The 14,141-nt window shown below is 41.2% G+C and overlaps 1 protein-coding gene across 1 annotated transcript in view; it reads right to left on the bottom strand.

Moving 5' to 3' along the window:
- LOC106894993 (membrane transport protein XK-like) overlaps nt 1-14,141 on the bottom strand; it is a 61,363-nt gene that overhangs the window by 18,742 nt on the left and 28,480 nt on the right. Inside the window, exons 2-4 of the mRNA XM_014954059.1 lie at nt 13,786-13,909; nt 12,478-12,675; nt 10,348-10,555 (exon numbers count right to left, since the gene is read on the bottom strand). Coding sequence (XP_014809545.1) covers nt 10,348-10,555; nt 12,478-12,675; nt 13,786-13,909 — 530 coding nt within the window. The remainder of the gene's footprint in view (nt 1-10,347; nt 10,556-12,477; nt 12,676-13,785; nt 13,910-14,141) is intronic.

Here is a 14,141-nt window from a genome sequence, read left to right as displayed (position 1 = left end):
GGGGGGGGGCCGTTTTCGCCGCAGCCGCCCCAAGCGCCGGCCCGGCCCGGCCCGGCCCGCCCAACCTCCGCGCTGAGGCGCGGTGCGGCCCGGCGGCCGCTAGGGGGCGCTGCTGCCGCCGCCCGGGAAGGGCTCCGGGAAGGCTTGGATGGAGGCGGGTGTGTGTGTGTCTCTGTGCGTGAGTGTGTGTCCGTGTGTATGTATCGATCGGCGGGGCCCCTCCGGAGGCCGCCCCGGTGCGAGTGAGTGAGCTCGGAGCCGCTGGGGCCCGATGACCAGCAGCAGCGGAGCTGGGGTGTCCGGTCCCCGGTGGCGCCTGGGAGGGCACCTCCCTCGTCACGACTCCCGTGGCCGCTGAGGTGCTGGGGAGGGGTCGGTGCTGGGGGTGTTCTCCGGAGCTAATTGTTTTTTAGCCCTTATCGGCAGGCTGGAGAAATAGCCTGAAAGGAGGAGGCAAGGGCAGAGCCCTGCACCTGGGAGAAAATCACAACAAGGGCTGAAGGACAGCTGATTTAAAAAAAAAAAAAACAACAAAACCGAGCCAAACCCAATCAACCAAATAAAAAAAAAAAAAAACAAATGGAAAAGGAGCTGCGAGTCCTGGTAAGCCTTCCCTTAAGCACCTGGTTCAAAGGCCTCCTCCCCAGGTTAATAGATCTGCTGGCAGAGGTGCCCTTTTATGACTTCTTCAGGTGGGACTTACTCTTGCTTGTTAGCCAGAATCCCAGAGTGATGTGGGGTTGGAAGGGACCTCTGGAGATCATCTAGGCCAACCCCCCTGCCAGAGCAGGTCCTCCTAAAGCAGGCTGCACAGGAGCTTGTCCAGGTGGGTTTTGAATGTCTCCAGAGAAGGAGACCACCATGTCTTTCTCCCTCATCACCAGAGGTCTAGAGTCATTCTGGACGTGCGTAAGGTCACCCTGGCAGTGTCACTTAGGCCCACATGGACAAGCAGGGAAAGGTATAATAGCCCGAGGACAGGAGAAGCCTTTGCAATCTCTCTGCAGCATCCTAAATCTGAGCATCTGGCAGGAAACTAAAGCTGCTGAGGTGCCAAGGCAGGTTGTCAGAGGGTGCCTGTATCCTGCACAGGGGGAGTCTCCAGTCATGGCCACTTCTCTCCTCCTCCTGGTGCAGGTGCTTGGTTGATGCTCAGCTGGCTCCGATGCCTGTCCTGATAGATCTTGTTTCTCCTGGCCTGTCCCCAGGTAATTGCAGATTTGCGTGTGGAGGTTAGCTACAGACCTGAGACCTACCAGGAACACAACAGGAAGGCAAGATGTGGTGTTTGAGATGCTATTAGCCTATTAATGGGATAACACTAATGGCTACTTCCGCATGTCTGCTATTATTCTTTAATGCGACTTAAGTTGTCACCAGATTTATATGAAAAATGCCAATATCGCTTTGTTTGGGCCATTTTTTGAACTGCTGCACTGGCAAATCTGGAGTCCCATTGCTCACCTCGATGCTCAGCTCATGATGGCAAAGATAGAAACCTTGTTATGGGTGGGTGTAGGTGAATTTAATGCTCTAGTGCCTTTCTCTGGGAATGGAGGGGTCTTTCTAGAAAGAGAAGAGGCCACGTGTACAGAGATTTAAGCAAGCTGAAAAGTAAACACCTAAGTGGGAAACTTTTGCCTACAGGCCAAAAGCAACCTGCCTTCTCTTATTTCATGGGAAGCTACCATGAGGTGGTCTTACCTAATGGCTATGTGCAGCTTGCATGTCTTATCTAGTTCTAAGATGAATGATTTTACCTTTGATAACACATTTCCACTGAAAAGCTTTTGGAACCCTGAGTCATGACTGCTCTGGAAGGAAACGTTGCCAGCACTGTGAAAGATAAGTATAGAAATAAGCAGTCCAAAGCAAAACCATACTGTTCAGGGTTGGGCTTTTATTTAAGGCAAAATATAATCACAGCTTTAATATTCATAATATGGATATACACAGAGTTTGACTTCTGCCACTATGAAGCTTAGTATTATCACTGCTTTTAAAAAGCTATAAAATCTAGTTTCTATCGTAATCTACAATACAAAACTAATACAATAAACACATTCTGAAAGATCACAGTGTTTAAAACATTAGAAGAGCAGGGGTCCTGCTTTTAAACAATAAGGTGCATTTCTAAAGAATCAAATCAATCTTGATTCTAAGGGCCTGTACCATATTATGGCTGCAGATGGCTATTACACTGAGAATACCCAATCTAGGGTGCGGCATGTACTCAAGAAATGAACACCAGATATTGGAATATATTGAATAATCAAGTGTCACCAACACAAACTAGACATGAAATAATGCCATTTAAGTTCCCTGTACTTTTCATTGGTATTGGCATTCACGTATATTGCAGACATATTGAGGGAAAAATGGGTATAAAACTGCTATCAAATAGGGCCCTGCATATGCAAACCCCTCTCCTTTCTTCTTACTAATTCCGTGGGACTCGTGTACAGGAAAGTTTGTAGGCTTGGAGTCTGGAATGATGCAGTTTTGCCCCTGTTTCATATGTGTGGAAGGACCTCACCTTGTATGCCTGAAATCCAGTGGAGATTCACCGCTGACACTGATAACGCAGACAGCAGCAGAGTTCAATTTCTGGTCAGACAGTCTTTCTCTTCTATATGAAGTTGAAATGTTTTAATAGGATTTGTTCTCTGTTCACTATGGGATGTAACCGACTTCAGGACTTCCATGTAGAATTTTCTGGGGAGTATGCATGTATAGTCATGCAGTGCTATTGCTGAATATCACTGTATTATAAAGTATCTTTTATTCAAATGTTATTATACCACTAGGCAAAATGAGTTTTTAATTAATTTTCTGCTGTTCTAGTTGGTATTGCTGTACTTGACCTAAATGCCTCCACCTTCTTTTTGAGTCATGCAATGAACAAAGTCAAGGGACTCCCTTGTAAGTATTAAAAATAAATATGGCCTTATGCATTTTCCAGCAGATTGCTATTTATAAATTTAATTTTTTTCAGAGCATGATGTAAAACTTTAAATACACAGGGTGCAGGACCGACAGTGACATCAGTGACAGTACAAATTAGTCAGGAGGTTTAATGACTCAAAGGCAGGTCGAAAAGGAAAAGTTGGTGCATGTTGGCTTCTTGGATCTATTTTTTGAAACTGCCTAAGCACTGATAGTGTACATTACTTCTATTCCATTAAATGACAGGAGTAGGCAGTAGGTTGGCTACAGGCAACTCCTTCACAGGCAGGCTTTTATCCACATATGATGACTTTGCTATAATGGCAATGAAGCACTGCTCAAGGCAGCTAAAGCCTGCACAGTGTGCACTGTGCCACTATCTGTGCAATGAAGCAAACTGTGCTATTCTCTTGGAAAATGCCTTTTCACATCCCTAAATTGCTGTATTGTTTTGTGGGCCCTGAGCGTTTTTGGCTTATGGCTTTGAAGTTTGTTGTTCCCTCAGTAATGTGATTTTTTTTGGTCATTTTCTTATTTCTTTTCAATTAAGCTTTCTGCTGCTCGCTACTTAGTCCAGGACGTGCTTCTATAAACTGAAATGTCTTCTCAGAGCAACCCAGACTGTGCTCTTAGCCAGCAATTGCTCATCGGTGTAGTTTTTTACAGGAAGATTACTCTTTAAAATCTACAGGGCAATTCTTATTCCTGATGTACTAATCTTCCTACAGGTTAGAATACACACTCGTGCCAGTGAATATTCCAGGTATGTAGAAGATTACCACACCTGAGATTTACTTGGCAGACCTCAGAGAGACACTCTGACCATAGATCTTATAGGTCCAAGTAACAAGGATATGCATGTAGTGCATGCATACGCTAAAATAGGTCACTGTTTGCATCAAACATGCAGTATGCTGGCAGATGCTGTAACTCTATATGCAGATAATACCGATGTCAAGTACAAAAATTTGATTGCTTACGAAAGTTTCAATTTGCACATATTGCACCCGTTTCCGAATACATCAGACATCTACATTTTGGTTTTTCCACAATCTTTTAAAAACTAATCAGTCTTCTTATTATAATCTCTATATGTCCATATACTTATTATTAGAACATCAAAGTGGCATTATTTAATTTCACAGAGTAGCAAAAAGGGGGACCACTTTACTTGCATTTGTTTGTGCATATTTCCCAGAAGTACTTAAACGCGTATTTTGGGATGTTTAGCCATTTCACATGTTTTTTATTGGCTTAATAGAATTGAGATACTAGAGAAGTTAACAAGCTCCCTAGAAAGTCTCACTTTTGTTTTATTTAATAATTTTATTTAATAATCAGCGCCGGTTGTTATACATTATAATGATTTTTCCTTAGCAGGTGGGAATTGGCAGAGCCAGTGAGAAGACACCATCTAGGGGCATAAAATAACGTAATGCAAATAAGTGGAACATCCCTCTTAAGCAAAATTAATCAATCTTATTTTCAGGAACAGAAGACCTGGGCTGCTTCTTCAGCCCTCTGAAGTTATTCATAGGTTGGGAAAGAAAGGCAGGGAAACTGAAGGAAACGACAATGGGGAAAGAAAGGCAGGGAAACTGAAGGAAACAACAATGCAAACAAAGCAGATACTGAAAGCAGTGGCACAAAACCAGTACCTTATGCTGAGGAGTTGCAAGTAGCAGGAAAAAATTAAGGTATATTTGTTAGAACTGTGCTGTTGATGGGGAGTTGCAAGTAGCAGGAAAAAATTAAGGTGCTGTTGATGAAACTTATTGCATCTGGCTCTATGAATCCTAAAATCACTAAATCTGGACGTTACAGATCTAGTTTCCCTCAAAATTATTCCATGACAGTAATCTAAGGATGACCTACCGTAAGTCATGAATAGTATATATAGCTCTTTATACTGGTAAGTAATCTACAGCTTTACTCACAAACCGCACCACACAAACACAGGTACATCACAAATAAGCACCGATACCCACACAGTGCATCCTCTTTGCTTTAACAGCATAATCAGAAATACTATTATATCACTTAAATTCCTATTGCCTACACTTTGGAAACTAAACACAGTCAAGAAACTAATATGCAAACGCGACGTAGTAATTTGTGTTTTACACTTTGAAAGAGGCTTCTCAAGATTCTGGCGACGCCGTCTTTTGTCACAGCACCATGGCAGAATCTGTTCAGGAATACACCTTTTCAGTCTATTAGGGCCCGATTCGGGAGCAGGAGACAGCATCCCACTGAGGATGTCTAGCAAAGGTTGCATGATCGATTTCTCGAAGCAGTAAGGAGGGAACACAAAGGACATTATTTTTTTATTACACTGAAAAGCGCTGACGGCTCTGCTCAGGTTGCTTTCCTGTCAATGGCTCAAAAACAACAAATAAAGGTCTCAAAAGCATGCATGTAACAGCAGATATGGTACAAAGGAAGAAAAGCAGACAGACAATTAAGAGGAGGAAAGAGATGAAAAAAACCTGCTCGTTGAATGATTGCCATTTTGAGAAGAGCCCTGGGGTATATTTACACCAATCTTCAGAAGCTGTGACTGCAGCACGTCTAGTAGCCACCTTAACCCAGCTAGGTCAGGTAAGAAAAATGGATGAATAATTATGTTGCAAGACACCTTAACCCAGCTAGGTCAGGTAAGAAAAGCCACAAAGCTCTAAGAATGAGCTCAAACTGCCATGTCTCATGAAACAGATGAATAATTATGTTGCAAGGTTTTATAAGATGTATCCCATGAGAACTGGATGTTTAAATTCCTGTTACTCATCTTACGTGAGGTTCAGGACCTAGATTTTGAAAACTGGGTGGTGACATGGGTTTTCTCATTGTTGAGTGGACTAGCTCTTACTCAAATAGCTATTTTCCAGGACCTAGATTTTGAAAACTGGGTGGTGACATGGGTTTTTTCATTGTTGAATGGACTAGCTATTTTTTTTCTCACAGGAATAGCACCAAATGAAGCCAAACACATGGCTTCATATCTGGTGGTGGGTTGCAAAGACAGAAGATCTGATTTGCGGTTTCTGTTGAACACAACACAGAGCAGATGAGAGTCTCCTCTGAAAGTAAATCAGTCAGAAGGAATTAATTCTACAAAGAGACACAGAGGAAAAACTACTAGAAAACTGACACTGAGCTCTTAATGTATATTTCCTGCCATTTATGAAGAATTACATCAAAAGAGAAATGCAAATGTTGGAAGTTAAGCATAATAAAAGGAGTGATTTTATCTACCGCTACTATGGTAAATTTTACTGTATTTGTGGCATATGTTACAGTATCAGCATTGATGACTTGATCAGGATCTAAGTTACTGTACTGAATTATTGTGCTCTAGATTTATTGAGGTTTTGGCAAAGGTTTTCTTCTTCAAGCATCTCCTGAGAAATAACTAACTAGAAAAAATTAAATGTTGTGGCCCGATGATAATTATAAAGTAGGCACTGGGGACAAAATTAAAAGGTGATGATTACTCTTCCGACGTGTAGATTCTGTTAAGGCTTAAGCTTGGAGTTGTTTGGGTTTTTTGACAGTGTAGTTATCAAAACACTAGGCTGTTTTGTTTTATGTTTGCATCTCTAAATAAAAGGATTGGCAATAAATGTAGGATTGCAACAGCTTGAGTCTAGATCATGGCAGAACCGGTCTCCCTGTCTTACAATAAGATAGAACACAGTTACAGTAGGTATTTAAATGCTGTGGCACAAATGTTGTTACTTACATGTTTTAGCTGAGTGACACGACCCTACAATAAAAATTGAGGCTGAAAAGCTATTGACTACAGGGAAAAAGTGGATAGGCCAAGTTTTACCTTCCTGAAACATTTGTTTTAAGAAGTTCCAGTTATGAAATATACAAGCCACCTGCATTACAGGAAGCAACTAGGTTAAAACCCCATTGGATTTAGGATCTTCACTACTGATAATTGACTTTGCTCTGATCTAACAGGAGCATTTCAGCATGGCTGGGCAGAGCACATCCACATCTCCATTAACTTTTTGATTTAGCCTCCCATGTATACCATCATCTGAAACACATCATCCTATGTGTACACATCTCACTGCTCAGAGTAACAAAGTGAGTGACATTAATGGCTTTCTTTAAAGACCTTTTATCCCATAAATAATAAACACATAATGACTGTCTATTGAATTTTAACATCTCCACCTTAACTTTTTGACAAACTGATACAAAACAAGCTTTACTCACTAATGAAATATAGTTACTTCTATAATTAATTAATTAGAGCTGCATAGTGCAAGACAAAATAGCAAAAATCCTAATCTGCAGATCATAATAATGCAAGCCATCTCATTAAAATAACAGTGGCAAGAGTAGGAATGGGATTACTATATTAAAATGCAGGATTGCAAGACCGGGCTCCAATTTATAGCCTGATCAAGGCCCACTGAAATTAAATGGGAACTTTAATCCATTAGGCATCAAAAATAAAGAAATTGTAATCTCCTCCAGCTGAGAATGCAGGAAGAGAGACTGCGTTGTTTGGCAGTGCATGTACATCAGCTTTTTCACCCTAACTTCTATTTTTGACATACTGGTCTTCCCAATTTGTCTTTAAAGGTTATTATATTGTTCACATATAAATAAAAATAAATAAATACTAAATATATTTAAAATACAGATGTTGATTTTATAGTTTTTTAAGTAAAAATCTATGTTAGCATTTTCTTTAGCTTTCAAGTACCATGTCATATATATAATACATATAAAACAGCAACCTTAAGTGGTAGTGCAACTAGTGTTGAGCAACCCATTTACTTCTATAGCTACAAATCATTTGGTTATATACATTATTTTGTTAACCAGGAAAAGAAGCAATTTCAGTTTTGTTATCAGATGTTTTTTTTTAAGATCAGTATGCCATCCGAGGTTTGCATTCAGTTTGCAGGGTTTGTAGTGAACAATTCATCAAGGAAATGGATTTTCCATTTTCAGAAATATGTCTGTTATAGTTCAGAAATGCTGCTATAAGTAATTAATTTTTAAAGAAAGCTTTTGTATCACTGAACAATACGTGTCTAGTAATGCTGCACCGTGAAGAAAGCATCTGCCTGCTGTGTCTTTGCTATAGGACTTTTGGATCCAAGTCTTCTCCGTGGCTCAGGTCACCTTCCCTGTGACGGGGAAAGTATTGACAAGAAGTGACATGGTTAAGGTAAATCAATGAGGAGACCAGCTCCTTGCCACAGACTGAGCTCTGAAAGGAGGGGTCAAATTCAGTTCTCACTTGCACACATGAACCCCCACTAGCTGAAATGAACCCATGAAACTGCAGGCTGAATATATACCTATCTACGTAACTATCATTATATGCATATGAAGATGAAAGAGCTCCTAGATACGGGTATTTCTAATACATGTTACTAGAACTAGGAGATGTGGTTTAGGTAAAAAATCCCAGATTTTGCCTTTGTGCAGTGTAGTGACATGTCTACAACACCCTCCCCAGTAAGCGCATCACTGCATGAAGACTTATTTTTGCAGGTCTCTTTTTAAAACCTACTGGATGCATCACTGTTTCTTCTTTGCATGTCCTTGTAATTCTAGCTTGCCTTTTTTTTTTTTTCCCTCCTGTGTAACCACCAAATTAAAAGTTTGATAATGCCCCTTTCTCTGTCTTTTGAATAATTTGATTTTGCTTCTTATTACAGCTAAATATCTACCACATCAGATTCAATCACTTCCCCCATATTTTTTTTTTCACTGACCCCTTTTTTTTTTTTACTACACGTTTCCCTCCCAAAGCCCCAGTGTATTTTCTTTTTCACCTGTCTCCCAGCTACATTAAGGCTAGCATTAGTGGTACCACTGGCTTGTGTTGTAAATAGCCTCCCTTGACAAATAAGTGAAACTGCAGGTGCCTTCTCCCACTGCCACCAGGATGTGGCCCTGGAGAATGTTACTCTCTAGACAAAGACACTGAAGAGAGGAAACTCGGCTTGGTTGGGTTGCAGCAAGTCAGTCAGGAAACACACAGTTCCTGAGAAACCTTCATACAGGCTATATACACTTTCTAATGCCCGGGAACCAGCCTTAAATTCTTCTGTAAATAAGAACTCGGCAAACCTAAGAGAAAAAAAAAAGAAAAGAGAGAGGTTGTTATTATTTGATGTCCCTCTATTGTCTACTTACTTGTTGTTTGAAAGCATCATTTTAATAACATTCAGCTCTTTAAAAAAGTAGAATGTTTATTATTTAACCTTATATGCAAATTTTACACTCACTGCTTTCCACATGAAACTGAGGTCCATTAGATCTAGAAGAGACAAACCTTTGCAATCTGCACCTGTATTATGCTTCTTTAAGAGCTATAAACTTTTTCTGATTTCTGGATGACATGTCATTGAAGAAATGCTTATTAATAACTTTTATCTTGGTTGTTATTTCAGCAGGCTGCAAGCAATGTTTCACATTGATGCAATAAATTCTTTAATGTCAGGATGAGACTTGGATGTGCCCTGTTCCTCCTCCTAAAGAGCTATAAACTTTTTCTGATTTCTGGATGACATATCATTGAAGAAATGCTTATTAATAACTTTTATCTTGGTTGTTATTTCAGCAGGCTGCAAGCAATGTTTCACATTGATGCAACAAATTCTTTAATGTCAGGATGAGACCTGGATGTGCCCCGTTCCTCCTCCTGGTGCTGGAGTGGGTCCAGAGAAGGGCAACGAAGCTGAGGGGTCTAGAGCACAAGTGTTATGAGGAGAGGTTGAGGGAGCTGGGGTTGTTCAGCCTGGAGAAGAGGAGGCTGAGGGGAGACCTTATCACTCTCTACAACTACCTGAAGGGGGGTGTAGAGAAGCGGGGGTCAGTCTCTTCTCCCAAGTCACAGACGATAGGACAAGAGGAAATGGCCTCAAGTTGTGCATGGGGAGGTTCAGATTGGATATTAGGAAAAATTTTTACACTGAAAGGACTATTAAGCATTGGAAAGGGCTGCCCATAGAAGTGGTTGAGGTACCAGCCCTGGAGGTACTTAAAAGACGGGTTGACGTAGTGCTTAGTGACATGGTTTAGTGATTGTTTTTTTATCAGAGTTAAGTTGATGGTTGCACTAGATGATCTTAAAGGTCCCTTCCAACCTAGATGATTCTATGACTCTATCCACCCCAGTTCCCTGTGGAGGAGGGCAGGTTCGTGGGCAGGGAGGGAGGGAGAATGGGAGAACCCAATGCTTCTCCCACCGCAGGCATTCTGGAAGCAGGACCTCAGGGCTCCCTGCAGAGTGTGCCTGCCCCACAACTCACAGGTAGAGCTGCACCTGAGGCTCAAACACTCAGATCACATCCAAGGGTGGTCATCACAGACTGAAACTCTCCAGTATTACCCTGAATCCAGAAAGGCAGAAACGCTAACCTTTGTGCCCTGTATATGTATTTTGAGTTTCCAGTCAGCCTATACAGCAGCAGGAACACATAAGCACTACCAGCCACTCCATGGCATATTCCAGGTCCCTTCTTCAACAGGCCTTTCTGCCAAGTTAGCTCCCCGCAACGGATACAAGTGTCCAGATACTGAGGCTTCTTGGAAACCAGGTAAGCTTTGGCGAAGAGGTATGCAATGCCTAGGAAAAGAGCAGTGAGATTGTCTTTTATAATAAGTAGGCCACAGGTTTCATAGAACACATAAGAAAATGAAGATTAATACACTAAAAACCTGCAGTCTCATGCTCTACATGTGTCAATGTTACATATCTATATCCTACATAGGGATGAGAGAGTATCTGGTATGCTAAAATGCATACGGTGAGATGCATTTATCCACTCCCTGTGACACCACCACTTTCAGTCTTTTCAATACATTACTGAATTCCAGGGTTTACTCTAACTTCTCTAAAATTTCCAGTCCTTCAGCAATTTAAAATTTAAAATTTAATCGCATTTTCTGCCTTTAAAACCTTAAGCTCTCAGCATTGTCTTCTACCAGTTTCAAATCACCATTCACCTCACCTATATACACCAACAGAAACACAAGGATGGGCAAGGCAATTTCTTACATTGGCAACAGATACAATTCCTTACTGAATAAGAAACTTGTTTGTTTTTTCAGTGGGGATTCAAATAAATTAATCATATCTTCCGCAGAGCACTGCACAGCTCCGTTCACGGTAACCTTAAAAGAAGGGATATGACACATAACCAAATCAAGCCCCTAAGGAAATATTTAGAATAGCTGACTCATGGTCTGAATATAATATACACTGAAGTATCTGAAAAGTGTTCTTGTAAGCCCCGTGTGCGCTATTACCCAAGAACAGTGATGAGATAAAGGATTTTCTTGGGAAGAACAACAGCAATTAATGAATTTGCATGTCTTTAAACATCTCCTGAACTAACTTCTATATGCCCTTCGCGATTTTGTCACTTTGGTTGAGTCTCACTGCATGTGACTCCACTAACAGTTAAACCCAAATCAAGAGCCACTCTCAAGGTACCAAAACAAAAAGGGCATTTTCCCTGCAGGTTTCATCACTAGGCCAGCCATGCTGTAGAAGTAATTTTTTCCTCTTAAAAATAAAAAAGGGAAGCAAAAGCTATTTGCACTTTATTAGAGTGTGAGAGCAAGCAGCTTCTTCCTTAATCATACCAACAAAGATAATGCATCAGCAGAAAGCACATTTAAGAGGTGTTAATTATAATGCATTTTTTATAATTTAAATAGAACACCTTTAAAAGCAATGCATCAATGCTCATGGACATTCATTAATGAAAGTAAGTTTTTCAGTAACCTTCCAGGTTCATGTTACCAAGCCAATATGACTTGTTAGCAATAAAATTGTGCCTGAGGGTAGAAAAGCAATTTCAATATATGGCATTAGTTGCCAGAATTGCTGGCAAGAACTGCAAAGTAAAGGATTAGATTCTGAAATGATACACATCAGTCTTACCTCACGAACACAAACTAAGGACTGATTCTCTTTTTCTCTGAAAAGCAGTTTAATATTACTGACTTATAGAAATAATGCCTCTTGCTAGTACAAACGCCCCTTCCCATGAAAATACTTTGGTAGAATTTTTGCACAACCCATGTAATAAGTGCAGCTTAAACTTTGATTCGGATGAGAGGGGGGAAAGCTATTCTGAAGGCCCTCCCCAAGCTCACAGATATGTCTGTGTTCTTTTGCATACTATTTGTCTGTCCAGCCATATGCTGCTGGCTTTTGACTGAGGTGTATCATTTTTTGAGGTCTTGTCACAAAAAGGAGCAAGAGCAGAAAACACACAGTTCAGGATCACCAGAATTCTTTCAGCTGTGATCACCTACCCTTTTAAGGCAGAAAATATGCCTACCCTTCCAGCTGCTCCAGCAATAACTAAAACACTCTTAACTGGAAGAAAAAGCCTAAATAGCTTGCCTGCATCTCATAAAATGTCAAAATCAGTCAAATTTAACCTGGGATTATCTTCTACATGGAATCACCTAACGTGAAAAAGGAAAACGACAAAATGATCAGCATCTGGCTGATCCCACCAATAGGAAAAGAACCTGGAGCTCCATGACACCAGTGGACAAGTTCATTCTCCCTCTCGATTGTCTCTCCCAGTTCAGGAGGCCAGTTGCTGTTCTGTTCTTGGTCCATAAGAAAATCAACGCTCTGCCACACAAGCTCCTGATCTGCTGGCTGCAGGTATTCGTAGTAGGAAAGCAACATCTGAAGGATCGATGAAAGCCCATGTGCTGCACCTGTAAAGAACAGAAACAGTCGAATTAGAGGGTAGCTTTAGGTCCTACCTCCACCTTACTGCATCTTTCCCTTGGGACTGCTTTCCTTGTCAAGTGCATGGCTCTTCCATCTTCTTTACGCGTATTACAACAGCGCTTGGAAAAAAAGCTTTCTAGGTGCATGACACTATGATTTTTTACTACTTCTGTCATTTCCATTTCCCCAAGCTATGCAAAAAACACATATGAATTTTTTCTGCTGTCACTCTGATATGACTGAAACTCAGTGCATGAAGTTAAACTGAACCTACACTGAATACTGTTGCAAGATGTTATTCTTCTTGACACACTACTGAATCTGGACCATTATTCTGATGTCTTTCTTGAACCCAAATTGAAACTGGACCATAAATGGTATTCCCAGTTACTGATTGACAGTACCAGTCAACTAAAACCTAAATTTCAGTGCAAGAGTTGTCTGTACCTGCCAGAGTCTGTGGGGCAGCACCTCTCAGTGACTTCTCCCTCTGCTCCCTTGCCAGCGAACTCACCAACATCTGCAAATTAATCTCACACTTTTTGCAGTGTGATATTGTCCCTTGAGGACCCCACGAGGGAGACCTGCTCGATGACCCTTCCCCACTGCTTCAGATGAGCTCCAACCAAGCTGCTCGCGATGGGTAGGAGCTTACCGTATGCTTGAGTTGCACTGCTACTGCCAAAAACTCTTTGGCAGGTCCCTGCGTGGTGGCACCAGCAGCTTACAAATAACATCCCCTGACAGTTCTCTCTGGGAACCTTCTCCACACAGGGATGGGCACCACACCTCTCGCTGCTTTCAACTGGCCAGGGCAGATTTACCAAGGCCGAAAGGAGAAGAGGGAATGAAGCTGCTGCTTGCTGCTCCCCTCGTGCAGCACAGGCACCTCGTGTGTTCCACAGCCCCAGGCAGTGTCAGTCCTTCCCTCCAGCTCCTCAGTCCTACTTTGCAGTTTTAGAAGGTTGGATGGTCCCAACTCAGGAGAAATCCCACACTGCAAGTTTTACATATTTTATTTCTGAAGCGTCTACTGGCTCAGCATCTACACACAGCATCACTTTCAAAGTGTGTTCTTGGTGTGTCCTACTCACCAAGATACTCTGTTCCATAGTAGGAATACATGAGTGGGCATGGTTTCCTCTTCTTCGTTGCATACTGCTTTCCTGATTCTAGTATGGCCAGGCAAATTGATTTTATTTGTGCTGGGGTCAGCACCTAAAGACAAATATTAAAAGAAACATCAATCTATTACAATTATTTTATTTTTTTAGACATTTTTCAAGACTGCTTTTTTGCTGGTGCACAAGACAAAATACTGCCTTTAATCTTATGAGCGTGCTGTACTGTACATCATTATTAAGAGTTCCTTACATAAAACAGTAAATTTACATAATCCTTCTCAAAAACAGAGTTTCATCCTGTCTCAGGAAAGTGAATGTCAAATCTT

This window comes from Calidris pugnax, unplaced genomic scaffold (genome assembly GCF_001431845.1).
Source record: "Calidris pugnax isolate Ruff unplaced genomic scaffold, ASM143184v1 scaffold246, whole genome shotgun sequence".
Lineage (NCBI taxonomy): Eukaryota > Metazoa > Chordata > Aves > Charadriiformes > Scolopacidae > Calidris > Calidris pugnax.
This window is presented reverse-complemented; position numbering and strand designations above follow the sequence as displayed.